This window comes from Talpa europaea (assembly GCF_964194135.1).
Source record: "Talpa europaea genome assembly, chromosome: 8".
Taxonomy (NCBI): Eukaryota; Metazoa; Chordata; class Mammalia; order Eulipotyphla; family Talpidae; genus Talpa; species Talpa europaea.
Window position 1 is genome coordinate 117,118,958 of NC_140075.1, and position 27,875 is coordinate 117,146,832.

General features: G+C 41.5%; 1 protein-coding gene across 1 annotated transcript in view; it reads right to left on the reverse strand.

The window, feature by feature from the left end:
- VRK1 (VRK serine/threonine kinase 1) overlaps window positions 1–27,394 on the reverse strand; it is a gene marked incomplete at both ends in the record, with an annotated part of 42,344 nt that extends 14,950 nt beyond the window's left edge. The window contains 10 exons of the mRNA XM_084240677.1: window positions 1,927–2,105; window positions 5,695–5,753; window positions 6,010–6,130; window positions 6,833–6,965; window positions 8,919–9,011; window positions 9,119–9,227; window positions 12,466–12,553; window positions 13,470–13,539; window positions 21,576–21,631; window positions 27,232–27,394. Of these exons, the coding sequence (XP_084096803.1) occupies window positions 1,927–2,105; window positions 5,695–5,753; window positions 6,010–6,130; window positions 6,833–6,965; window positions 8,919–9,011; window positions 9,119–9,227; window positions 12,466–12,553; window positions 13,470–13,539; window positions 21,576–21,631; window positions 27,232–27,394 (1,071 nt within the window). The remainder of the gene's footprint in view (window positions 1–1,926; window positions 2,106–5,694; window positions 5,754–6,009; window positions 6,131–6,832; window positions 6,966–8,918; window positions 9,012–9,118; window positions 9,228–12,465; window positions 12,554–13,469; window positions 13,540–21,575; window positions 21,632–27,231) is intronic.
- Window positions 27,395–27,875: the final 481 nt, after the last annotated feature.

The following is a 27,875-nucleotide window of genomic DNA, read 5'->3' on the forward strand; positions in this document are numbered from 1 at the left end:
GTGGGGGAAAGACTAGTAACTTCTCAAAATATATAGTTTTTGCTTATTGGGAGTTCCCAACTTTTCAGCCAATGGAACTCTGCCCTTACCTGTTTTAGATTCAGGCATTTACAATTTATTTGAAAAAAATGTTCCGGGGCTTAAAACAAAGAAAAGCTTAAAAACTCCCAGCTAATCCAATTCTTTCACTTTACACACAAAAAGACAAGCGGCCAACAAGAGAGGATGATGCCTCCACAGTTCTATTGCTACCACGGAGCTCCATGACCCTGACCTTCCCTTTCACTACTGTCTTTTCCATACGAAGAACAGCCTGTGTGAGTGACAGGGGGAGAGAGCAGTGAACCAATGAAGAAAATCTCCAAATAGTTTCACCTGGTATTTATTTTTTCTCTCTAAATGAAGGTTTACACGTGTAGGGATGATCCAACTGGAAACTTCCCACCAAGGACACAAGAGAGTGACAGGGTCGCAGAGGCCGGCCCGCTCAGCTGTAAAGTGAGCCGACCAGCAGAAAACACACTTTCTCCAGCAACAACTCCAGCCACAGCCACCTGACCCGCAGAGGAAGCAAGAGCAGCAGAGGCTTCACTTCTCAAGTCAGCAAAGTTTTAGGGAAAAACTACAAAAGCCAACTATAAAAATGAACACGCAGCACACACGCGCCACTCTAGGTTTTCCACCTTTCTGGAAAATTCCACTCAGGCTCCCACTGTACCCTCTTCGTTTCCAAGCTGGACGTGGCCGTCAGCACACTTGGGACCACAAAAATGGAGGAGATGCAATTAAGACAAAACATGTAAGAGAAAGTGCATATATAGATCACGTGCATAATTTCAGTTTCTGTAGTGAAATTACAAAGACCTACGATTGTCAAAAAAAGTCAATTCCTGGTCCAATTTCAAAATGCCTATTTCCTGTCAGTTAAAAAGAACCGCAAAACTCTCTTGCTGTTCTTCTTAAAGTGAGAAATTTTGTTTTTGACCCTTTCTCAAAGTTTGAAATATGAGGTTTCAAAGGAATCTACTAGAATTTATAGTGAACAACAGTAAAAAAGATCAATAATATAAAAAAAATTCTTCTAAAAGTAGTTTTCCTTTTCCATCTAGTACACATCATTAAATAACTTCATAGCATAAAGAAAATCAATAATCAGCAATTTGATTATCAAAAATAATCAATAATAGGGCCTCCCCGGTGGCGCAGCAGGTTGAGCGCAGCGCCGTGAAGCTGTCCGCGGCCTCTGCAGCACGGGTTCGATTCCCGGCAGGCCAGGGAGATACCCACATGGCGTGGCAGACCTCTCCTGTCTCGCTCCCTGCTCCCCTCAGCAGTGTATTTCAGTCAGTCTGCCTGTTCTGTTCCCCACTCTGTCTCTAGTGAATCCTCTCATTCTCCCGTGCCTCTGGCCTATACCCCAGTTCTTGTATAAAATAAATAAAATCTTTAAAAAAAAAAACCCAACAACAAACAATGTAAATGTAAAATCTAAATCCTGAAGGGATGCCAGAAGCTACCACAGGCTGGCACAGGGTGTCTGCCATGAACCCACACACGGGAGTTCTCAATGGTGACTTCTAAACAGTAGCTTCCCATATACTAGTTTTGGCCACACAAACAGGGAACCCCTATTGGGGGTGATGTGGAAGAAAAGACAACACACAGACTGTGGCCTGCCTACCTCATCAACACCCCCGCCAGGGAGTAACAGCCAGACACAAGAATGCAAATATTCATTCTTCCTATAATCCTCTATACATTTTTCTGTGTAATAAAGAGTTCTGCCTTTATATAACATGATAAATATTTAATTGACAATCAGTTATTATTTTCTTTACTGAGTTACTGATTTAATTTCCTAAAATTAGTAGTTGTTGCAATTATAATCATAGGAAACCCAAAATGTATCTCAATAATGAAATTCACCTTTGTTATTGGTCTTGCTTTCAAGCCTCCATTCTCCACAACGCTGAGGTCCAGTTTGCCATCATCCTTACTTCCGATGGCTTTCAGTCCTTGCAGAAGAATGTCTCGTAAATTCTGATAAAGAGGTTTTTCAGCATAGTCCAGTAACTTCACTGTTTCCAGATATTTAGCAATTTCACCTAAAAGAGTAACAATTATTGTGCAATTTTTTTAGTATGAATACATTTACCTCTTACATCTAATAAAAGAATTCATGATTATAGTCAAATTAGAATACAAACAAATTTTTTCTATCCCATACTTCCTCAATAGAAAGTACTTCTAAACTCAGGAACTGTCAGAAAAGTGAAATAAAAAATTTATTTTGAGATACAAAGTAAAAAAATTTCTGAAACTGTAAGAAGACATATTTTAAATACATACAGAAATAAATGCTATAATTTGTAAAAAGCTATTAAAAAATGAAAGGACCTAGAATAAAGATTATGAAACAAAATGTCCTAAATATACAATTAATATAATAGCAATATTTTTCTTGCCATGAAAGCTATTAGGTCTTCAGAAGACAACTGCATTTTTTGTGTGAATGAGAAATAAAACATACTAAAAATAGGTGGAAGGAGAAAAAAGCCCAGGACTCGTTTTCCCATAAAAGAGAAAAAAGGGGTTTCTGAAAGACAGTCACACTGAGGCTAAACCACACCCATGAATGAAATCTTATTAGTTGAGAGAGACACTTCTCAACACTGAAAGGCCCTTGGAGATGAGTGACGCGCACACCTGCCTCTAACCTGGCCTCCCGACTTCCAGACTTGCCTCACACTGGCCCCTGGGTGTGCAACTGTCATCTCAAATCCTAATTCAAACTCCTGCTCCCCCTGCAGTTCCCCTGTCCCAGCTACTCCACAAGCCAGGATCTTCCCACATCCAGTAAGTCAGACATCTCAGTGCTGCGTGCGCACGCGCGCACGCACACACTCTCTCTCTCTCTCTCTCTCTCTCTCTCTCTCTCTCTCTCTCTCTCTCTCTCTCTCTCATCCCCCCTCACCCATCTCACTCATTCATTCAAAGATTTATTAAGTAGAGACCTAAAGTAAACATCACCACGCGTGGCAAACGCTGAAAGCTTTCCTCTGATAGAGGAAAATGGCAAGGATGTCCACTTTCTCCGCTTCTCTTCAGTGTAACAGCCAGGTATGCTTTTAGCTAGCACATTAGGCAAGACAAAAAAACAGAACGGAATGAAACCAAAAAACAGTTCATTCACCAACAAGAGAGTTAAGTAGAAGGCCCCAAGGAATCTATTTTAAAAAAAAAACAAAACCTACTGGAACTAGTAGGTAAATTTAACAGGGTCACAGAATACCAGAAAATACATAAAAATCTGTTTCTATATGTTGAAATAAGGTTGCAAAATAAAATTTTTAAAATATCATTTATAAAAACACCAGAACAGCACAAAAAATTAAAGATGGGCAAGATTTTTTTTTTTTCTTTTTGCAGAGAAAACTATAAAATACAGTTGAGGGAAATTAAAGACAGCACCTTAGCAGACTGGAAGACAACAGCATAAACATGACAAGACAAAGCTCCCCCACGAGTCTGCAATGAGTGCAACCCACTCCCGCTCCAGCAAGCCAAGGAGGGACAGGATGCTTGGGGAACTGGCAAGGTGATTCTGAGGCTGCACAGACATGAGAGCCTGGAAGAGCAAATGGCACGGTCAAGTTCGGAGAACAGCAGTGCCAGAATACCAGAACAGCAGCCAATGAGACTTAAGATCAAGGCCCAGGAATGAAGACAGTGTGGCCCAAGAAAAAAAAAAAAAAAAAGGCCAGAGTGGTGAGTCCAGAAACAGATCCACACTTGATTTACAAGAAGTAACATCACATGGAGAGAAAGGTCTTTTCAAGCAGGGACGTTGGGTCAACTGGATGGAAACACGGGGGTAGGGAAGAAAGCAGACTCCTCCCCATGTAAGCAAAGAACAATCAGCTGCAGGTAACTGTGCACCTCTGTGTGTGACTGACACGTTGTAACTGCTAAAAAGTGGAAACAACTCAACAGAACAGATCGAGACAGTACACAAATGCACTGGAACCCCAAGCAGAAAGGGAAACGAACAAATGAGATGAATAAGCGTGCAGCAGTGGTTGTCTGAGGAGCTACTGTCCAGCACGGTGGCTGGCTGACAAGACCAAAGCCAGTTTCTCACCACAGAAGTAACTGTTAAACACACGAGGTGAGAAGTGTGTTCATTATCTTGATCTTGGTAATCACCCGACACATATGGGTCAAATCATAGAACCATATTTATCAATTATTCCTCAATAAAATTTAAAAATCAACAACAGGACCTCCCTCATGGCGCAGGCGGTTGAGCTATGAGGTTGTCCGCAGCCTCTACAGTGCTGGTTCGATCCCCGCTGGCCTCAGAGCAACCCACAGGGCAAGCAGACCTCCCCTGTCTCGCCCGCTGTCTCGCCGCCAGCAGTGTATTTCAGTCAGTCTGCCTGTTCTGTTCCCCACTCTGTCTCTGGTGGATCCTCTCACCCCCCCACACCTCTGGCCTATACCCCGGTTCTTGTATAAATAAAATAAATCTTTAAAGAAAAAAAATCAACAACAACAAAAAAACCCCTGCAATTATGGGAATAAACTTTATAACTACAAAACCAAATAAAAGAAAAGGGCCCGACAGAACTAGAAGGTCAATTTCATGAGGGCAGGGATTTTATGTCTTGTTTATGATTGCATTTCTCTACCTTTCAAAACCAAATCTCTGATATTGGAAGTTAGGCTGGAGATGTGTTAGTCCAGAGGGAGACGCTCCTGACTGTTAGGAGACACAAGGAGGGGATTCTATTAAGTCTGTAACATTGTATTTCTTGACGTGGTTGGGAGATTACAATTTTAAGCAGAATAAGGCAAGAGGAGACCTCTCCAAAAGGGAGACAAATGCGCAAAGACTTGAAAAGAACTGCAAATAAATCCCAAATCTCTTCTCCACTCCCATCTCCCACTTGGATTACCACAGTGACCCCAACTATACCCTACTCCTGCTGATGCCCCATCTCGCTCCACGGCGGTCTACCCTCAAAACAGAAGCTGCAGAGGACTCCTCTGGATGGACAGTTCACATCACTCTTCCACTTCAAGCCTTACACACTTGCTACAAGTCACACCCAAAACCCCGCTGTGGCCTACAAGGGAGAATTTCTCCAGTACAGTAGGCACCAAGGCTCCTCTGCTTAGGAAGCTCTTCCCAGCCCTCCCACAGCTCGCTCCCTGCAACCACCCACAACTGTTGAGTGGCCCCTTCTCAATGAGGCCACACCTGGCCCTACTCCTTAAAATTCCAGTCATCCCCCCACTTTACTCCTGATCCCATCCCCCCACCCTCTAATTCTATTCCCTGTAAAATTCAGTCATTCATTTACTGTCTCTCTTAACGACAGCCCCAGTCTCACGAAGACAGGAATCTAATTTGTTTTGCTCTCAGGCCTGCCCCTCGTCCCTGGCACGTGAATGAACAACCCCATTGAAAACAAGTCGAGACCTGGTTCCTGAAGCCTCGCATGCCCAACAGGGGACTGAAGCTCCAGCGTCCACTTCTGGAAAGGGGAGTGTGTTTTGGTGCGAGCAGGCCCCAGCACAGCAACAGCACTAACGACACCCAGGCTCTTACATTAAGGGCGATCCATGGACATGGAGACTTTTTTTTCTCACAACAAAATCCCTGTAAACATTTGCAAAGTCTTTTCCTACCTGGCTTGTTTTTCTCAGGAAAACATTTGTCCATCAAACCCGCAATATTTTCTCTGTATCTGTTAAAAATTAAAGAATGAGTCATTGTTTGAAGCTTGACTGCACAGAAAGTCGCTGCTATTTCACGACAGGCCGCAGGCAGTGCTGTGCGGGGCCGACCTCAGCGGGCCGGAGCCCCAGCCAGCTGCCCCTCAGCACGCCTAATCCTGCTTCTACTGCAGTACCACAGTACTGTAGTTCCTGTGAGACTGACAGAAACACACTTGCCTTATCAAGATTTTTGCCCCAAATAATTTATTACAAGCTTTCCATTACCTAATTTTGGAATCTCTAACATAGTTAGGATCTTTCAAATTATCCTCCCAAGGAAGATGGCCACTAAGCCACTGGATCATGCAGTAACCAAGTATTTCCAAATCGCCACGTCTTGAAGGGGCTATGAATGCAAAAGAGGCAGGTTAAGTATAGAAATAATTTCTAAGATATAACTTCAAGTGTATATAAAGCTTTAAGGGCAAACAGCCCATTTACAGTCTGTTTCTCATCATAAAAACTGTGACTCCACTGAATGAAAATATACTGAACACTGGAGAGTGAAAAAAGAAATAATTTACCTCCTTAAAATTTACTTTAAAGTCCAAACTGGCAAACTAGTCTAGAGTTTCAAACAGAGGCTGTTAGTCTAGGAAATAAATTATAAAGCAGTGGCACATTTAATGCTGCCCTTGGAAAACCTGAAGTATTAAAAAGGCCACAGGTTATTAAGAGACCAGAGAATTAGGGATTTTGGCTCCTCCACGGTGTTGGGCACAGAAAAAAGAAATGACCAATGAAGAAATCGGCTCACTTTTAACAGACAAAAAAAGTTTTCCTGTTATAAAGTTGCTGAATAAGAAATCTACAGACTTGGTGGAGGGGTAACCCCAACATTCAAGTAAGCCAAATAAAACCAAAAGGAAGTCCTCCCTGCAGTGGCCTGAAGCACCTAAAATCCTAGCACTTTAAGGGGGAGGCAGGGATTCACAGCCTCCCCCGTCTTCCTCACCCCACCTTGCCCCTTCAATTCTGATCTGCTCACGCAGAGATAAGTATCTGGCTGGGACATGAGGCGTGAATCTCGTTGCGGGGGCCGACGTACCCACGCCATTGTGCGCATCGATGCTGGTGAACTCGAGAGTGCCATCGTGGCACCTCTTAGGGTCTTCTTTGTATTCTTTGTGAATTCCTTCTGGGCAGTACCGATAAGCAAGGCCATAATCTACCAAGAACACCTATAAGTTTCCAAGTACCAAAACAAAGAAAGCTAGAATGATTACACATGACCGTTCTCAGTGTCCAGAAACAAAATATTGTCACTCGAGGGTAGATTCTGCTACAAGGTCACACCTGAGTAACCTAACAAGTGAGACCCAATATGCAAACAACAGCAGATACTCAACTGTGAAAGACAGTTATTTAAAGAAAAACGCTCAAAGACCCTGTCGCGACAGTGCAGATAAATCGCTTGACTTTATGTACTTCTTTAGACAAGTATGTATTACACTTGTAACTAAGCGTGTGCCTCAGCTTGAGCAAGGACTTTCCGCTTTCTGTCACAAAGTCTGAAACAAAATCAAGCACCAAACAAACCACCGGCACTTGCTGTACTTGCTGCCGCACAGCCGCCACGGGTGACAAGACTGCCAACCAGGCTGAGGCTCGATGCTGCTGCACTTGTAATAAGCACCTTCCAAGTCACTTTATGAAAAGAGTTTGTAGATTATAACAGTGACCTGAAGAACTTTTTGATGAGGCTTTTATCCACATGTGTTTAAATGTTGAAGTCAAGTCTTCTTAATTAGAACTAAATTTTAATATCACACACACATATTTGTGGGCATGGACATGTGGGTCGCGTTAGCAAACAAAGCTTAACAAATTTGCTTTCTTCTATTATATATATAGCCACACACTACATTTTGAATTCTGGGTATCTGTCTCGCAAATGTATGCATTTGGTCACAAGAGGAAACGGAAATACAAGTATGGGGCTGGATCTAGCACAAACATATAATAATAGAAAAATAATGCCACCCGGATGCCTGAAGGATAACAGAGCTGCAAAAATATTTCCATATAAACAAAAGGCAGCAAGTCGTGGTCAACCACAAAGTGAAGTAAAGCTGCATCTTTCATTTATTATGTTGTACAAATCCAGCCTGCTTTAATTAATAGACCCTGATCATGCAGAGTCTTAGCTACGCCTTTTTTTGACCTAAAAGCATCTCAAACAAGACGGCTGGAAATTCTGTGAATGCCTTTAATATTTCCCCAAGAGAAGCTTTAACACAGCAACTTTGTTCTGCTCTGTGTATACAGACTCCGTACAGCCACCACAGAGAGATGGAGGAAAGGAAGCAAATATAGGAGATGATAAAAAAAAAGAAAAGAGAGACAAAGGATACTAAGAGGAAGTTAAAGGCAGATTTGAGAAAAAGAATGTGGTCTAGAGCATCGAATGCTTAACATTCCTCTTATCAGATCAAGTAAAAGGTGAGGACACACAGAGGATGTATTAAGTATGGCGGCCCAGGACTGAGCGCCAACTAACCCTTACTTACCAAAATCATGAAAGCAGCTACCAGAAAACTGTCTACGTCTACTCCAACTAAACTGACCCAAGTAAAGGGATAGTAACACTAGCTTTCCTCCTTTCCCTAAAAAGTAAAAATTATGAGAATGCAATAAACTTAAAAAATGCACATTTAAATTCCAAACACTAAGGGTATACAAATTTAGACAGCTAAGATATTTCTGTAAACCAATTGATTTGAATAATCAACATGTTAAAGACCAAATTTTCCAAGTAACAGAACACTTACATTTGATGGATTTCTTGAACAAAGGAAATAAAAAAAATGACAAAGCAGACAGGCAAACATAATTCATTGGTGCACTATATAATTTTAAGCTTCCACCCCCAAATAGCTATTTGAAATTCATTTTGTATCACAAGTACTACTTCAGAATATTATTTAGGGCAAAATAGCCAAGTTGATAAAGTGCCAACAAATCGCATGAAAAATGTAGAATGTTAACTAGATAAAAGTGTCAAGAAGAAATATTTTTATTACCATATTTACTTCCAAAAGTAAAACTTCTGCATGGGTTCAAAAGTTCAAAGCAACCTTATTTGTTTTCAAACAACAGGGTTTCAATAGCAGAAATTAATGTTGTCAAACTACCTGGTCAGGATTCTTGCAGCTCAAAAGAAGATTCGAGGCCTTGATATCTCCATGTACATACTCATGCTCATGAATATATTCCAGAATATCCAGCTATAAAAGCACCATAGAGAATTAATCAATGCAATACCCAACACCAACCAGCAGAGGACCGAGCTCCAGCCTTTACCAGATTATAAACAAGAATGTAGCTCACATACAATTCTTAAGCTTAGCTGCAAGACAGTTTTCCGAGAAAACCTTTTGGCATTTGCTTCATATATTTTCTGAAGGTCACTCCCAAAGCGATCCATTATCATAAACCTGTAACTGAAGACAAACAAGAAAAGTCAATGAACAAAATATAACTCAGGAAAACCTACTTTGCAAGGAGTACTCTCCATTCAAAGCAAATTTTCCAAGGCAGTGTTTAGTGAGCAAGTAGAAAGAAAAAAAAAAAAAAAAAAGGCGAGGGGGGAGGAGGGGACAGGAGGGAGGGACGGAAAGAGAGAAACACCCGAGAATTGATTCCAACTAGAAACCTCAGAGCTGAGAGCCCTTCCTGTCCAGTCCTGCCTCTCACCTCGCAGTGGCCCCCGTCTCAGCGTCCAGCGCAAGCTCACCGAAGGGACACCAAGTCATTCACAGTAAAGACAAAACAATCCAAGTAAGAGTATTACTGATTTTTCTCATAGTCAAGTTTTAGCTATTAGCTTTCTTCCTATGACTATTTTTCTCTACTTTTGGGGCAAACTTTAGCAGTATTAGTATTATGTTAAAATCAAGAATGTTAAGAGATGTTCCAACAGTAGCTAAATTCAATAAAATTGCTCAAATGGTATAAAAAGACTTATGTAATAACAGCCAATGTTTGGGGAACAGCCAACATCCTGGGAAAATGTGAAGGTTTTGGCTTTGCCATGAACCACCACGTCACCTCGGCCAAGCACAGTACTTCTCTGGGCCCCAATTTCCCAGGTGGCAAGTGAGCAGAGTCTTCCCGAGCACTCGAGAAGCACACCCTCGTGTTTCCGCGTACACTGAAAAGCCTCACCTAGCTGCAGCAGCACCACTCAACTTTTGCTCTGAGGACCACTTTTAACTTTATCAAGTTTTCCAGATTCTGGCTTGTCTGAAAATCAACAAAAACCAAGATCATTCAGCATTATCAATTACACCTTCCAATGGGGCTAAGATGAACCCTGGTCATCACAACAGCAGCCCGCTAGCACTTCTGAAGTTCTGGTGTGAGCAGGGCATGAGCACTAGGTGTTCCAGTGCCAGGAGCACCCACTGAGGGGGCACTGTTAGCCCATATCACCACAGAGGAAAATCAATGGTCAGCACTCTGTCCTCGAGGAAGCAGTGAGGCCATGCTTTTTAACCATCACACTAAATATATCACAATAAACAAACATCAGTAGGACATAAAAATCCCACTTACATACTGTAGGTGTCTAGGATTAAAATACAATATGTAGAGTTCAATAGGGAAGCAAGACCCAACATTAAAAGACAACATGCTGAACAAAAATTTCAGAACTCTAATCATGTTTGAATTGAAAGAGAATTAGAGATGGCTTGTCTAAACATCTCTTAATAAACAAAATACCTGATGCCTGTGGAGGGAGAGTAATTTGTCCAAAGTCATGCAATTAGTCAGTGGTAAAACATACTCATTCATGTAAGATTTTCCAGTACCTTGACCTCCAAGGTGACACGGGGGAACAATTAATCCTGACTTCCTGTTTTTGCTTTGAAAGATTGAGGAATAGGACCAGGGTCATACATACATAAAAAAAAGTCTGTATGTAATTATTAAAGTAATATATGACTAGAACCTCTGCTGACATTCTGAAAGGGAGCTAAAAACACTTGACAACATGCAATCTACAAATACAACACATCGGGTAAATGCTTGTTTTTCATCGATCACTTCCACAGCTACTCCAAATAAAACCCCTCCATCACCTCACTATTTCTAAACTACGAAGTGAAGCGTGTGCCTTATATTGCATAGAAATCTTACACTTTCCTGCAAGGATACCCCTACCACTGCAAAGTAAAATGAGAGTTATTTCTAAGTAACTCCTCTAAAGTAAAATCTCCCACCTGTTCTTTGCTGGGGACTTAGGTAAAACAATGCAAATAATGGGAAAATACAAATCAGTATAAATGATTCAGTAATGATGACAGGGAATATTTTTATGATTCTAACACTAGTTCTAAGCAGTATATACATATTCATTCAAATGAATTACAGGGAAAACGAAGAATCTCCAGCAGGGAAGGTGGGCTGGAAGAACAATCATACTTTCCATTTTACTTGTAAGAACAATATTGATATTTCAGAGCTTCAAGATAAAAATTAAATCAGTACTTTGAGTGATGCCTCCTTTTAGAAGGAGAAACTTCTAGCAAGCCCATGTCATAGGAGGAACAGCCCGAGAGGTAAGGTTAGCACTAGGAAGGAAGAGGCCCTGGGAGCGACTGGCCCGGAGTCCCTACAGTCCGCGGTGGAAAGTCCTCTCCTGTCCGCTGGCCTAGTCACCCTTCCATCCCCTCCATCTCTCCAGGTCCCGTCACGTTGCTGGAGCCACACACACCAGCCCTGTTTAGTTGGACCCCTGCTTTATCACAAAAGAGACGATAAAGCAAAATGTGCTTCAGGAAAGTCTCCAGTCCCAAACGAAGATAATAAGAGAACAAAACCAATGATGATGATGATGGCTGCAAGTGACATTCACTGAGCATGTCTTATGTGCCAGGGCATCTGCCCTTGCTATCACGCCCTCCTCTCCACAGCTCCAGAGTACTGACTCTCCCACCTGGCTGGGAGGACACAGAGAAACATAGCCAAGCCCAGGCCCACACCTCACCTGACCGGGCCAGTCAACTGCAATCTCGCCCAGTGGTATCTGGGTTCCAGTATCACTACCTCCTCGTCTGGAAATGCTTTCTAAGTGTCAAGTATGCATCCAAGTACCGGGGTTTTCTCCAGCTCCGCTATGGAAGAGCCTCTGAACTCCTACACACACAAGTCACCACTACACAATCTAGCACTTAACTCTGCTCAAACTGCTGTGGTCCTGTCGCTTTCTCAGCCACTAGACTGCAACCTCATAAGAGCAGCACTCCACGGGCAGACGCCACAGCCAGCACGAAATCCTGCGCAGAAGCCTCAAGAAGCCGCCTTCCACGAAAAGGACAGGGAGCATTTTGCTTGTCTGCATGTCTGGCTGTTCCTGCTTGTGAGCTGGGCTCATCAGTGGCACTGCTCTGGCCCTGAGTGGAGAGCCCTCTGGCCTGAGTGGACAGCTCCCCTGGCCCTCAGTGGACAGCCCCCTGGCCTGAGTGGACAGGCCCCCAGCCTGAGCGGACACCATGAGTGTGTGCAGTCTGTTGCTGCGGCATGAGAGGGCAGAGGTGCATACCTAGCACCCGCTCGCTGCCCTGGGGCCAAGATGAGCACCGCCCCTGCAGGTGCTCGGCCAAGAACTCTGGGATAAACCAACTGAACAGTGAATGTTCAAGAAAGGAAGAAGAGAAATGAAACACACAGTTTTACCTTTTTCCATTTTTATCATGGAGACCGGACCCCCAATACTTAGGAACACCCAGGTACTTCAGCTTATGGGTACGAATCCATTTCTGAACTACAAGTTAAACAGATGCTTGTGATTTCAATTCTATTAAACATAAATAATTATTTTAATCATTAAGAGCAAAATGTACCTATAATGCAATGAGATTTCACTTTTATTTATTCATAAAAAGGAAGTGAACAATAATGATAACCAATAAATGAAAAGTAATTTTAACAAATCATAGTTTTAATAACCTATAAAATTTTGCTCTCCTGTCCTAAAATTTGATTTCAAAAGGAAAATCTGAAAAAGAACATTTTTTTAAAAATCAAACCAAGCCCCCAGTTGCAATTAATAGCTCTCATTATGTAAATATTTACTTGCTTCCACAAAAAGACTATTTTTTTACTTCAACCTAAAGTATTTGTTTACCTCATTCTAAAAGGTCTCAACTTCCGAAGCTCGAGGGGAGATGGAAGCCTTCCTTGAGACGCCCAAGCCTGATACCACCCCACCAGGAAGTTCCTTGGACTGCTGGGGACGGGGGCAGGTGGAAGGGATACAGGCAGCTTGGAGAAGTCCTCTCCCCCCGACACCATCCTCTTCTAGCACATTAACTATAATAGTCTCACCCCTACCGCCCCCTGATCTTTGTTCTCCAGAGTTTAGAAAAACACTCAAAAAGATCTGGAGATCCCTGAACCACAGTCATGGGTTAGGGTTCTTTCTCTATTTATACCAATACTTCCTAAATCATATTTCATTTATTAACTTTAACCCATACATCAATATATCAACACATGTAGCATCTTTTCATAACAAACCCATTAAAGAGATCATACAAATCTTATTTAAGTAAATTACATATGAAGTAAAATCTAATAAAACTCATAATATAAAACCCAAAGCTCCAGTTTCAGCTTAAACAAAACAAAAGAAACCAAGGTCATTTAAAATGAGCAAACACGTGCAGAGTATTTCTTACTTAGCTCTGGTTTTGCAGCTCGCTGGTAGAACTTTAATTCGGTAAAAAGAGGTCCATTGTCACTAGGTTCCTTAAAACATAAAAGTTAATTACTATTAGAAGTAGTTAAATTACTGAACTATTTTCAATGAACCTTCAAAACAGACAACAACTCAGTTTTTCTTTCCAAACAATATAGCTTTGATACTTAGGTTTATAATCATGTGCAAGATTATATCAAACTCTTTAGCAATGTTTTAGAACTTCTCAGAATAGTTCGTAAGTCTTACATTTCTCTCAAGTTCCATTTCCATACAAAACTAAATATACAGCTCAGTCTTTGTAGAAATTTAAGAAGAATCTTTAAACTTACTTTCATCTCAATTAAGCATTCTTTTAAGCAAAAATCGACAAATCATTATGAACGGTTATCACCAAGGAACAAGATATTGCTGAGATTTAATCAATTCCAATACCTGAATTCACCAATCAGCGGCAAAACCCTTTTTCTCCCTGCTTCCCATTAGTTTCACTGAGTTTACCAGGATCAGTAAACACACATCACCACAAAGAAGAATTTTCTTGGGATTCCAGCTAGCGAGCTCTGTCCATTCAAATGAATCCTTTTCCTTCTGACACTGGTCCCAAGGTATTTCAAATCAACATGTTCTACAATTTACTTCCCACATGACCATCAAAAGAGGGAAAAAAGAGGGCTCAATAACAGCTGTTTTCCACCAAATTCACTGGACTACCTCAAGTTGATAGTTTAAGGAGTATTAACAGAATTATTTGCAAAAAAGCATATACTCATTAACACAGCAAGAAACTGTCTCTGCTGGGAGTTTTGCCTTGCTAAATACATACAAAGGATGGGAAAGATCTTAGAATTCTCTGGAACTTCTTAAACAGTAAATTCTGTCTCATTAAAACTGGTTAGTATATATATAATGTTTGGTATTTTGCTTAATGTTTTGGTATTTCTGAGAATCAGAAAAGTTCTGAAAAGCAGTAAAAACTTTAAATGAGGAAGCTAACATTTCTAAAATAATTTTAGGGTTTTCTTTGAGTAAGAATGGAAGGGAAGTTATTTTGAGCAGAGTCTGTGCAGCTGGAGCTCAAGGGTGAGCCGGGCACCAGAAGATGTGAAAAGACTCCCAACCTAAACTGAGAGAAAATTTGTGAAAATACATAGCTCTTGGCAACTGGAGATGCCTTTTGCAGGTAATTAAGACATGTTCATTTTTTCACCATTTCAAATACTCTGAACAGTCATAGAAGTTAATTTTGTTTCCTGGGGTTTAAATGAAACTACTCTATACACGGTCCTTTTAAAATATACTTTTAATGATTTTATTATTTTGCAAAATTTCTAAGTTGAGTAGAGTCATCAATATATTGCAAAACATTTTTAATATGCTGATAAATGGGATCTCAATTCTAACATCTTTGAAAGGACAGAAGTAAAAGAAAAAAATCTTAATTTTTCAAAACTGGTATGAAATTCAAATGCTGGCAGTTGATTTTTTTCTATTTTCTTTATATTTACATAATCTTCAATGCTAAATAAAGTTTAATTATGATAAATGCTAAATGAATTTTAAATTATGGGTACAAAAATTGCATTATTTCTTATTGAGGTAATGTTGGTTTACAGTGTATGATACAGAGGTACACTATTGAGATGTAGGTCACCACACATGCAGTTCTAATATCTTAAATTTCTTATAACTCAAAAAGATGGGGGCCCCCCACTTGGGGTACCTACAGAAAGAATGACCAGCCAGTGTGCAGAGTCAGGCCGTGTCCAGTTAAGATTGAGCATTCAGCAGCAAACAGGCCACAAGCTGGCCTTATCTGTTACAGGTCAGTACACTCTTCAGCCCAGTTTTGGCAGAGAGGGGATCAGCTCTTAGGCAGAAAATAGACCCCCACACCGAAATGTGGGCGGCAAACCCCTCATTTGTAGAGTCTGAAGCTCGAGTGTGGTCATAACTTGGGCTCCTCCGCTGGCAGTAACAAGAGGGGGACAGATCTTGTCAGTATTGGAGCCCACACTGTAGAATAGCCTTCAGCAGGAGGAACAGGTTCGAGGTCGGACATGAAGAAAAATGGAAATTCCAGAAGAAATTCTAGTAAAGGTACTCTCCAAAGGTTAACTTTTGGGATAGTTCATTAATATAATTCAGGTTTGAAAAGATTTTCCTAAGACAAATCCTGGCTTATTACCATCATCTTAAAATTCTGATTTATTCAGTTTCAACCTATGTCATATCAACTTTAATTTTCAAGCTTTCCTTCAGGCAATAATTTATTGAACTTATAATAATAATGAGAATCAACCTATATAAATCAGGCTATTATAATGAAAGCCTCACTACAATGAAGGTTCTCTGAGCTCATTTCAGACGTTTTCTAATCCAATAAGATTCCATTATAACAAAATAAAGGATCTACACTTCTTTGGCATTGCACTCTAGCCATAGCTGGCTGTTTCTGTTGAAGAAAATACCTTAACTCATAACTAAAATTTTATTAACATATTTCAAATCTAAAATACTTTGCCAACTCTGTAATAGCCAAGATTTAGAAAAGAAATTGGGAGTGACATTTTAACTAGAATATCACTAAACGTTTCTTTAAGACTTCTAAGTGTCAAAATGAAGATGACAACAGAAAAAAATTAAAATGTGATATATTTCAATGGCACCATCTAAAAGCAACTGGCTGCCATTTAAATATGAAGCTGTATAAAGTTCCTCCTTTCTACCAAAAAATCATGATATATGAATTGAAAATTCAGGTCACCTCTCATAATATCAATGAGGGAAATTAAACATCAGTCTGCAAACTTCTCTCCAGGGAACCCGGAAATACAGATTTATAGCAGGCCCTTCTGGAAAGTGTCCATGGCATAGAGAACTGCTGGAATACAAGCTCCACCTCTCGCTCTGCTCTCTCTATTAATGGGAACACACAAAAGAGAACTGCTTCTCCTTGCAATATCCAGCTTTTTGTTATCAACTTACCACGGCTCTACAGAAAGGGTTTCTCGCTATCCAGAGGCAGAGAATACAAGTCTACTGTCCTGGTCACCCGATGCCAGGGCTGCCCCTGTAAGACGAGGATGAAAGCCCCACTCGAAACCAGACTCCGTCATTAGGAAGGAGAATAATTTTGGTGTGCGCCTGGCCGTCTACCTTGAATAGATATGGCTTAACTTCATTTCAAGGCCAAATGTTAAGAAATTTGGGGGTCAACTATCTGGAGCTCTCTCTTTAGAGCTGATATGCATAGCAGCAGCAAGCAATTTTATTGACGGGTCTTCCGGCAATGGGGAAGCTCACAGCAGAAGCACAGGCACTGCATACGCACAGGCAGAAAGGACCCCCAAACAAAGTGAAACATACCCGCTCGACCACGGCCAACAGGGAGGGCCGTGCGTGCCAGGCTCAAGCAGCGGTTCCTACCCCGTGTGTTAAGGTCCCTGGAGCTTCCCTCAGAACACCTGCCACCAGGCCTTGCAGCCAGAGACCCTGATGAGACTCCACATCCAGGACAGAGAACCACTGCCTGTCATGCTACTGTGTACAGTGAGTCTAATTCACATTAAAGATCAATTTGCCTTTGATTGCTTTTTAAATAACATCTGCTATTTTTTCTCTAAAGATAAAATATACACTCAATTTAGAAAATTTGGAAATCATCTGAAATGTTTTCTTCACATAGATTTTTTAAAAAAACTGCGTCCACGCTAAACATTCAGTTTTGCATCTTGGTTTTTTTTTAGTAATTATGAAATTTCTCCAAAGAGTAATACTCTTTGAAAATATATTTTTAATAGCCCCTAAGTGTTTTAAATGGTCATAAGCAGTTCTAATTTTAATACCAGAATGGCACTCATTTTATATGTTTGCATTTGATGAACCGTTTCAACTTTTAATATTATATAGTGCTGAGAATATAAAAAAATGGGAGATAATAATTGACAGAGTTATGTCACAGCATATCACAAAAGATAAGTGATAAATGGGCGCATTTTAAAAGGCTTAGACAAAAGGTGGAAGTGGGTGGCTCTGAAAAGTTAAAAGGCAATGGGGAATTATGGTTAAATAGTTTTCAAAAGAACAGAATAGGCAGTTAAGAGCAGCATGAAGAAAAGTTTAAAATAAGGTTCTTATCAAATAAAATCTAGTTACGGAGATGATATAAACATACAAAGTCATAACAACCAGCAGCATGAGAAAGCTATTAGCATGTGAAATTAGTAAATAAATAAAACAGAATGAGCACTACAGGAGTTCAAAGGAATACACAAAAGACAGATATGGGGGCGAAATAAGCAAGTGGCAGTTACCAAGCTAGCCTTTGGAGAGGAAAAAGAAAGTCAATAATATTGTTTTGTTTATGGCATCCTTCCAGGATCACAGGCAAACTATGACATTGAAAATGTTACTGAAATATTAAATGCAAAAGAGAAATCAACTGAATATTTATCACTGTCCTAATTACGAAGAGAAGAAGTGATGCAAGCTAGTGCAAACAACTAAATTAGCAGGCGGCAGATGCAGCAGAGTGAACTAGGTTAATAACAAGTGGCTTTAAAGTTAGAAATGTAATTTGCTACCTTAAGCAGTTAGGAAAAACTTGTTTCTACCTATTTTTTGCATAGCTCTACGAGTGAAAATGCGAGTAAAAGTGGTTACATTGAATACAACTAAAATATTTACAATTACTCACAATAAAGAATTATGATAACTCCACAATAAAACAATTTAAATAAGCTCAGGTTACACAGAAGAAGGAAGACGGGTTCTTTGCCAGCACCACGTGGAAGACACGACACGACACAACATGACACAACATGACACAACACGACACGACACACTCTCCTCCCCAGGCATGGAAGTGACTGTGTGGGTGAAACAGGAGCAGGGGGTCACAGTAAACATATTTTTGGAATCTCAAGATTGTGAGACATCATCGGGGTCAATGGAAATTTTTTGAAAATTCCTGAGAACATCATCTTAGCTATATATTTTAATATTTTACTTTGTCATATCAAAAGCAAGCTGTAGATAAAATTCTGCAGTTCCATGCAAATGACCCAATCAACAGGAAGCATTTTTGTTCCTCTCATTCAGCAGTAAAGCACATACTCAAGAAGGAAGGTTACCCCACCAGAGAGAGAAGAAACCCTAAGCAGCGGGAAAGTGAACCACGGCCCGTGTTAGAGCCCCTCGGCACTGCCACTTACGGGCAACGGTGGGCCTTCCTGTCACAAAAGAACATAAACTTGGAGAGAGCATGGGAGAGTATGACTGTCAGACATTAGAGAAAATAGGCAGGACAAGACGGTGATCTCTAAAAGGCAAGAGATAGCGAGCCCTAGGCAGCCCCACTTCCTTCACGGGCAGCAGGTGTGAAAAGGACAAGACCCAGGACACTCAGGGCCAAAGGGCCAAGCACAGCGAAACCAAGCAGGGGACTGGACACTTCCTCAATATAGAAAACTAAAAGCAATGAGCAAAGGCCAACACCCTTCATGAAAAAAGACCTAGAATCCTTAACAAAATCCTAGCAAATCAATTCCATCATTCTGGAGAGAGCATCACACCATAACTAAGTGGGGTGTATGTTAAGAATACAAAGTTAGTTCACCACTCAGATCCCAATCAATGTAATTGCCACATTAACAGAATAAAGGAGAAAAATCCTGTGATCCATCTCAATAGATGTTAAAAAAGCATTCAGAAAATAGACGAAGTACAAACAGGGAGAAAATATTTACAACACATATATCTGAAAAAAGGGACTTGTATCCAGAATACTATTACTACTCAATTATCAAAAGCAAAACAGCCTGATTATTAAAGGCACGACACAAGGCGAAAGAGGTGAGTGGCCAACAAGCACAAGGGAAAAGTGCTCGAAATCAGTAAATACAAACAAGGACTCTGAGACCCCTCTGTACTCCTACTCTACGGCTTAACAAGCAAACCCCACACATCTAACTCTAAAGCAGACGTGCAGAGCCCAGATGCTTACACCTTACAGTCAGTGTGTAAAATGACACAACCGCTCTGAAATCTGTCTGGTACTTTCTTATAAATTTAAATATACCTCTTCCCTGCAAACCAGCAAATCTACTTCTAGGTATCTATGCAATAGCAACAAACGCGTATATCCATAAAATCACTATACAAAAATGTTAATAGAAGCTTTATTCCTAACAAACCAAATGTGGAAAGTAATCCAAACGACCATCAACAGGAAATGGAAAACAAATTAAGGCTAGGCAACACACCACAGCTGAGCATGCACTGAACTCTGAGTGTATACAACACACCACTGCTGAGCAACAGAATCAAACAAGCAACTAATGCACCAGTATGGATGAACCCTTAAATATTATACTGACCCTAAAAGTTAGTGACAAAAGAGTACTCCCTGTATACGATGGCCTGTATTTATATGATGTCCTACCACAGGAATAACTAACTCACCCACAAGGAAAAAACACCTTAGACAAATATTTCTCAGTGTGCAGGAACTAGGGGTTTGACCAGAAAAGGACACAAGGAATCTTTGGGGCATGACAAAAATGTTCTCTATTTTAATGAGGGTGGGAGTTATGGTGTGGGCATATGCCCTTGTCAAAAGTCTTCAAATTGTTTAATATCTATACATTTCCTTGTAAAAATTATGCTTCAAAAATATTTTTAAAAATCACTAAAAGAGGTCAGGTCCAAAAGAGTTCACTCATAAGGGATCAAGCATATTCCTTTTTGAAAAGGAAGTGAAACAAAAGGAAAGCCTTGGGGCAACTCTAATTCCAGGTCTATGGTCTACAGGGGAAAGAAAAGCGGAGGAGGGCGGAAGTGGGAACTTGTCCAAAAAGCAGATGCTGTCACCTCTTCTATTTAACAAGCACGGGTTCTTCAAATGTATCAAAGAATTCTGAAAAGGGGGCATCACAAATGATGGCAAACAAAATGATGGGTAACATATTGAAAACACACACAGGGCCTCCCTGGTGGCACAAAGGGTTAAGATGCAACCTATGGAGTTATCCACAGCCACTGCAGCACGAGTTCGATCCCCAGCCAGGGAGCTACCCACATGGCGCAGCAGACCTCTTCTGATTCACCCACTGCTCCCCTCAGCAGTGTATTTCAGTACATCTGCCTGTTCTGCTCCCCATTCTGTCTCTGGTGAATCCTCTCACCCCCCACACGGACCTCTGGTCTGTACCCCAGCTCTTGTATGCATAAATAAATAAATTTTTAAAAAAGAAAAAACACACACAAAAAAAATAGTAATTAAAAGCAATCTATAAACTGACTTGGCTACCTGAGGGAAGCTTAGTCAAAGGGGAGCGTGGCAACCTTTACTAACTTCAACATTCAATTATTTATTAAAATAGAAAGGAAGAAACCTGGAAGTAAAAAAAGAAAAATAAATGACCAAGTGGATGTTTAGAAGTAAGTACAAGATAAAGTAAAATAGAATTTCATTAAATTAATATAGTATCATAAAATATAAAAAGCAATTCATCCTTTGTAAACACAGCCAAAATAAAAAGAATGTGTTGACACATCAGCATACTTCTGTGCTTTTACTCATTTCCCCCAAACACCAGTGCCTCTCTGATTCAACAGAAGAGGTTCTTTTTGAACTCAACTTTAAAACTATAAAGCTACTTTTGCATCTCATTATATATTTTTTTTAAGATTTATTTATTTATACAAGAACTAGGGTACAGTCAGAGGCACGGAAGGGTGAGAGAATTCACCAGAAACAGAGTGGGGAGCAGAACAGGCAGGTGGACCGGAAACACTGCTGAGGGGAGCAGCGGGGAGACAGGAGAGGTCCACTGCACCATATGGGAATCTCCCTGGCTAGCCGAGAATCGAACCCGCACTGCGGAGGCTGTGGACAGCTTCACAGCACGGCGCTCAACCCGCTGCGCCACCAGGGAGGCCCTCATTATATATTTATGAAATATTATAAAAAATGTAATACCTGTGGCTTAATTAATTCTACTGATGAAAAAGAATTTTTTACAAAATAAATACTACACTAAATCAATAGAAAAGATAAAAATCAGCTGAAATATTTTCTTACCACTTTCACAACATAGGGCGCATCACTGCCAACTGATTTTGAAGAATTCATGTCAGCTGTTGGAAAAAGTAACATGTAATATCAGAAGTAAGAGGCAGCAACATCATAAATCGCCAGTTTCTAACCTTCATTAACATCTCAGTCTGTATAGCTATAGCCCCCTTATAAGAATAAATTTCAGTTCCCAAATATGTGTTTCAGGATACCATGACCGTAAAGTTTATCACTCTAAGACTTTTTTGTTTTAACATGTCTAAAACTGGATTGCAGCTTATAACTGCCAGTACCTTCAATACAATCATCAATTAAGAAAGGAAAACTGGGCCTCCCTGGTGGCGCAGGAGGTTGAGCGCCGCACTGTGAAGCTGTCCACAGCCTCTGCAGCGCGGGTTCAATCCCAGCCAGCCGACGAGAATCCCACATGACACAGCAGACCTCTCCTGTCGCACCCACCGCTCCCCTCAGCAGTGTATTTCAGTCAGTCTGCCTGTTCTGTTCCCCACTCTGTCTCTGGTGAATCCTCTCACCTCCCACTCATCTGCCTGTACTCTGCTTCTTGTATAAATAAATAAATCTTTAAAAAATAAAGACCGGAAAACTCTGAGTTAAGGATTTCAAAAGTACACACGGTCTTTGATAAGCTGCTAATGTATGGTGTGAAGTCCTAAGGGGATGATAATTGACACTGATTTCTTAAATTTAACTAGGGAATCCTTTTAAAAAGGATTGTCAGGAAAGTAAAATGGAGGGAGCTGCAGTTCCCAAAAGCACTAGTTTGGGGGAATGAAACCCATCTAGATCAATAGTCCAAGAGGTTGGCACTAGAACTTTGAACTGCCATCCAGAATAACTAATGAGGCTGTCATTTTTTTTCATGCAAACAAAAAAACACAGTTGCCCTGCAGTACTAAGTGAGGAATGTAAGGCTGTCCATATTCATTAAATAAATATTTTTACCAAGTACCTACTATATGACAATTTCTAGGAAATGGAGTTAGCAGAGAAGAGGAAAAAATAATACCTGTTCTTATGAAGCTAACATTTCAGAGGCAGGAACAAGCAACAATTATAATGCAAAGTATACCAGATAGTTGTATGGGCTAGACAGGAGACGTTAAGCAGGAAAGGCAGGTATGCAGCGGCAGGGTAGTAGAAGAAAGTTCTGACGGCATCATCTGGGCTGTTCTGCAGGCAGTGAGGGAATAAGCAAGCCAGGTAAGTACGAGGACACTGCAGGCAGAGCACAGGGCCCTGGCGTGGAAGCCTATGTGTGAGAAAAGCAAAGAGGCCACAGCACATGGAAAGAGTAAGTGAGGTGGAAAGTAACAGGAGGCACATGGGAGAAGTCACAAGGAAGAAACACAATCAACCTGAGAAGGGCCGTCAAGCGGGAGTGACAGCTTAGACTGAGGCAAGCTGAGACGGGGAGCCAGCGGAAGGTTCTGAGAAGAGTCAGCCAGATCAATCTTGATTTTTAAATAATTCTTAGGGATGCTTGTGGCGAATAGAGCAAAGAAGGCAAGAGAAACAGGGACATCAATTAGGCTTGTCCCACAAGCAAGAGGTGGTGGTGGCGAGAAGCATAGCAGCGGCAGAGAAGGAGGTGGTGAGTATTCAGAGTGGACATACCCTCAAAGACGAGCCAACAGGGTTCACTGATGAAATGGAGATTCCAGGCAAGAAGGGGAAAGGAGCTAAGGATGAGTCAAGGCTTCTGGCCTAAACAACTAGAAAAAGGACGTTGTACTGACTAATATAGAAAAAATTGAAGGAGGGGCTGGTGCTTTGGGTATCCTAAGTTTGAGATGTTTATTAAACATCCAAGTCCAGATGCTAAATGGGCAGCTGATACACAAGTCTGGAGTTCTGAGCAATCTTAGTGCCCAAATTGGAGAAATGAGTTTGAGAGTCATCAACAAAAATGCCATGTGTTTAAGACCAAGATGAACCAGGAAGAGACCCCTCAACTCCCCCCAGGAAAAGGAGGAGGGTGGGGAGGGCCTCCCTGGTAGTGCAAGGGGTAAAAGGCTCAGCACTCTGAAGCTATCTGCAGCCACTGCAGCATAGCACAAGTTTGATCCCCGGCCAGGGAGCTACCCACATAGCACAGCAGACCTCTCCTATCTCTCCACTGCTCCCCTCAGCAGTGTGTTTCAGTAGATCTACCTGTTCTGCTCCCCACCGGTGAATCCTCTCACTCCCCACACCTCTGGCCTATACCCCAGCTCTTGTATGCATAAATAAATCTTTAAACAAAAAAAAAAAGGGGGGGGGGATGTGAGGGAGGAGAATGAGCCCTAAGGCATTCTCCACTAGAAGGGGAAGAGATGAAAGGAAACAAAAGAAACCCAGAAACTACCGGTGATCTGGGAAGCAGCAATATTTTGAAAAGGCTACAGCTGAAATACTCCAGACTAGAGAAGAAACTCCAAATCATAAAAATGGCTAAAAATGGTAGATGAAGGGGTCTGAGCTTTAAGGACTAGCATCCAAGGAGCATCACTTAGGAACTTAATTAATAATAAGACCAGATTATTTTAAGTAAGAATTGAGTATAAAAAATACTAAAATGAGGATAGTAACCCAGTACTACTACATAAGTCACAAGATAAGGAAAAAGAAATTCAGTAACTCACTCAAACAATATGTACTGCAAAATATGGCAGGCATTAGGACTATATTAAGGACTGGCCATTGTCAAGAAGTACATGTTTATGCTAGAAGAAAGGTAATTTCAATGTAGCCTGTAAAGTTTTACGAAAAGATTAGCACATGGGAATTATAAACATGTAGTAACTGCCCTACAGTGGTTTGGACAAATGAAACAAGCCTCATGTAGGGGCAGGATGGGCTCGGTGCAGGATCTGTATGACCCGAGCAGACGGGTAAAGGATAAAGTCCTGGGGCCCTCAGTGGCTTTTCAAGCTTTTATTGAGTTAACCAGGTACACGGCAGGCAGGGGTGCCAGGGGGCCAGGAGGTTGGCAGGCAAGTCTTCACTCTTTCTGGATTCTGCGGCATTCTCTCGTGGCCTCTGCTTCTCTGCTGGTTCTCTTCCAGTCTCTCGCTTGTTCTTCTGGGCTCTCTCTCACTCTGTTGGCGTCCCCATGACACCGCCCTTGTAGGCCCAGTCTAGCCCAGGTGTATCCCACCTACATATAGCCACACCCTACTCCAGGTGCCGCCATCAGGCATGCATTCAGGACCGCAGGGATCCATCATCGATCCTAATGGCGGGAGGGCAGAAAAGCCTGACAACTATTTACCCTACACCTCACCTACAAGTACCAAGAGGCAAAGGACAGCATGATGGGGAAGCATATAAAAGGGTGTAGATAAAAGTTACATAGCTGGGGCTCCCTGATGGCACAGGGGTTAGTATCGGCACTATGAAGCTATCGCCAGCCACTGCGGCATGAGTTCAATTCCTAGCCAGGGAGCTGACCCACATGGCGCAGCAGACCTCTCTTGCTCCCCTCAGCAGTGTTTATTTCAGTCAGTCTGCCTGTTCTGCTCCCCACTCTGTCTCTGGTGATTCCTCTCACCCGGCCCCCCACACCTCTGACCTACACCCCAGTTCTTGTATGCATATAAGTCTTTTTAAAAAGTCACAAAGCTATATGCCAGATTAAAGAAGGGACTTGTATGTCCTTGTCAAAAGTTTGTCACACTATGCTACAGGCGCTGGAAAAGTTCAAATGGAAGTGAACTGCCAGCTGGGGCCCTCGAGTCATGCTGTCAACACGGGCTACGAAAGGGCAAGAGGAAGCCGAGAAGACCCAGTGTCCAGTGAGAACCGAGACAAGGAAACGGCCTGCACGCAGGAGCAGCAGCAGTGCTGGAGGGAAACGAGTGGGTCTGAGGAGGCGCACAGGCAAGGCACAGGACTGGCACGAGGCAGGGACATGAGTGAAAAAAAACTGGAGATGCTTCCCCAGTGTCTGGCTCAAGGGGTGTCACCCACAATCCTCTCCTGGGGATGAGATGATCGTGAAGCGGAAAAGGAAGCAGTGAGTTTCAGACTTGCCTGTGGGGCATCTAAGCCCGTGGTCATATGGGCTGCCATAGACAACATATGGAAATCAACAGTAAAGAGGAGAAACAGTAGCTGTGAGACTCAGAATAAGGAGGGAAAATGAGAAAAGAAGGAAAGCGCAGATCACAGAAGTATCTCCAAAGATGACCACGCACGTCCAAAGAGGGAGGGAAAAAACATGGGTGCCGGTATGCTGCAGCGGAAGATGATGGAAGCAACTTTTAGAAGGAAAAATAAATAGTGTCACGTGATAACCCAAAGAAAATTCAAAAACAACTTTTCAATTCATTAGCAGAAATTGCTGATGACCGTGCCATGGCTGTTCCGGGGACGCAGGGGGCACAGAGCGCTGAACTGGAGGCAGCAGTACTATGGCAAGTCCTGTCTCCAGACTGATCAATCATGATTTGCAGAAGCAAAGTTTTGTTACAGAAATCAGTCCAACTATTGGCTACTAAAAACACTTACTATTATTAGATGGTACTTTCTAATCACAAGTAAATGTACAAACAGAACCGCTCACACACAAGTAAAGCCAGCCCAAGTTTGCCAAAGATGACAAAAGCAGGTTAAGGAAAGATGCAGATCCTGTTTACAGTAACGTCCCCTCTTCTGCGTGGGGTGCTGAGAGAGCGCACGCTCTGCAGTCAGGACGGTGTGTCAGCTACTGTCTCTGAATCACAAGGGCAAAAACACAGCCTTGGCCAGCAGAGCTACCAATTTTTCACAGTGCATAAGGTTCTCATATGAAATGGACACAGCCTAGGTCACTGGAATGATCTTGGTCCTAAACAAAACTGAACAATCAACTGCTATTTCCCAAAGATGCCCCTGACCTGGAGCTATCATTTTTATAAAATACAGTAAAGCCCTGGTGCTCACATGATACTAATCTATGCTATACCATTAGTATTCTGAGTAAGATGTTGCTTGAAAGAAGGAGTTCCACTACCAGAATAAAATTTTATAAACCTCTGTGGCAGGAATTAATTAAATAAAGATTAGAAGTGGAATAAGAACAGAGAATGAAAAAGTCGGAAACATTAAAGGGGAACATGAAATACACTGTGTCACTACAATATTCCTAGTGAAGCAGTTTTAGAAACAATCAAATAAAATATTTTTTAAATAAACGAAATCTCAGAGCTCCACAATAGATGCCCCAAAATTTTAGTGTGTTAATTAACAGGACATCTAATCAAGTCTAATATGCAGGTTCATTCTCCTAATTGCACTATAATGATTCTTCGGGTTGTACAGAAAAGGGGGTGGGGGGATCCACACCTGCTAAAGATCTGAAAATGTCTAAGATAAACCAAAACAGAGGCAAGAAATCCTAGCTGGGTGGAGGTGGGAAAAGAAAAATGTGCAAGATAGAATATCCAAAATCTAAAGCCACAATGCTCACTAATGACAAAATTCAGCGACTTTCTCTTCTATTCTATTGTGATTAAACCAACCGTCTTCTTTTCCATTCCTGAAACGTATTTCTGCCTACTAACACAATGCTGAGTTGACTCAGATTATTAGGAACATCTGTAAAAGTTCGTCACTGACAAACCATGTGCTACGGAGGCATGTACATGTCTGGATGGATGAGTAAAAGCAGTCAGACACTTACCAAGGTATATGCAGCCGAAGCCGCCCTGGCCAACGGGCAGTCCTAGTTTCCATTCCTTCTTGGCCAAGTCAGTGACCACCTCTCCAGCTGCAAACTGCTCTGCGAGATGTCTCTTGGCAGGGCCCTGTCTTCTTCCACCTTGAGCTGCTTTTACACGAGGCATTTTCACTATAATATGAAACAAAGCCACACTCAGAATCATGATGCTAGTAGTGCTCCACTTTGCACTAAGGAAAGTTTCTGTGCAACAGAGATGCTGTTTAGATTCCAATTTACTCAAACGCAAACAAAGGATATCTGCTAATTCTGATAATACATTAAATCCTATTTGGTTATGTCAACTTACAACATGATAAGTGAAATGATCTACAAAATTATTGTCAAGAAAAAACTTGACTGTAAGTTCCAATGACATAACACCATCTATGACTAAAAATGCTGTATAACAATAAAGAATCGTTCTATGACGCTGAGGAGGGAATGCACACTTTACAGAAACGCAATAAAAAGTTTATAAAGGTCAATACTGATGTAAGAACACAGCAGAGATTGGAAACACAAGACACACGCATACACGGGGGGGGGGGAGAGATGCTCACAGAGGCTCCTGTGCACCCTCCCAACTCTGTGCAGGTGACATTATC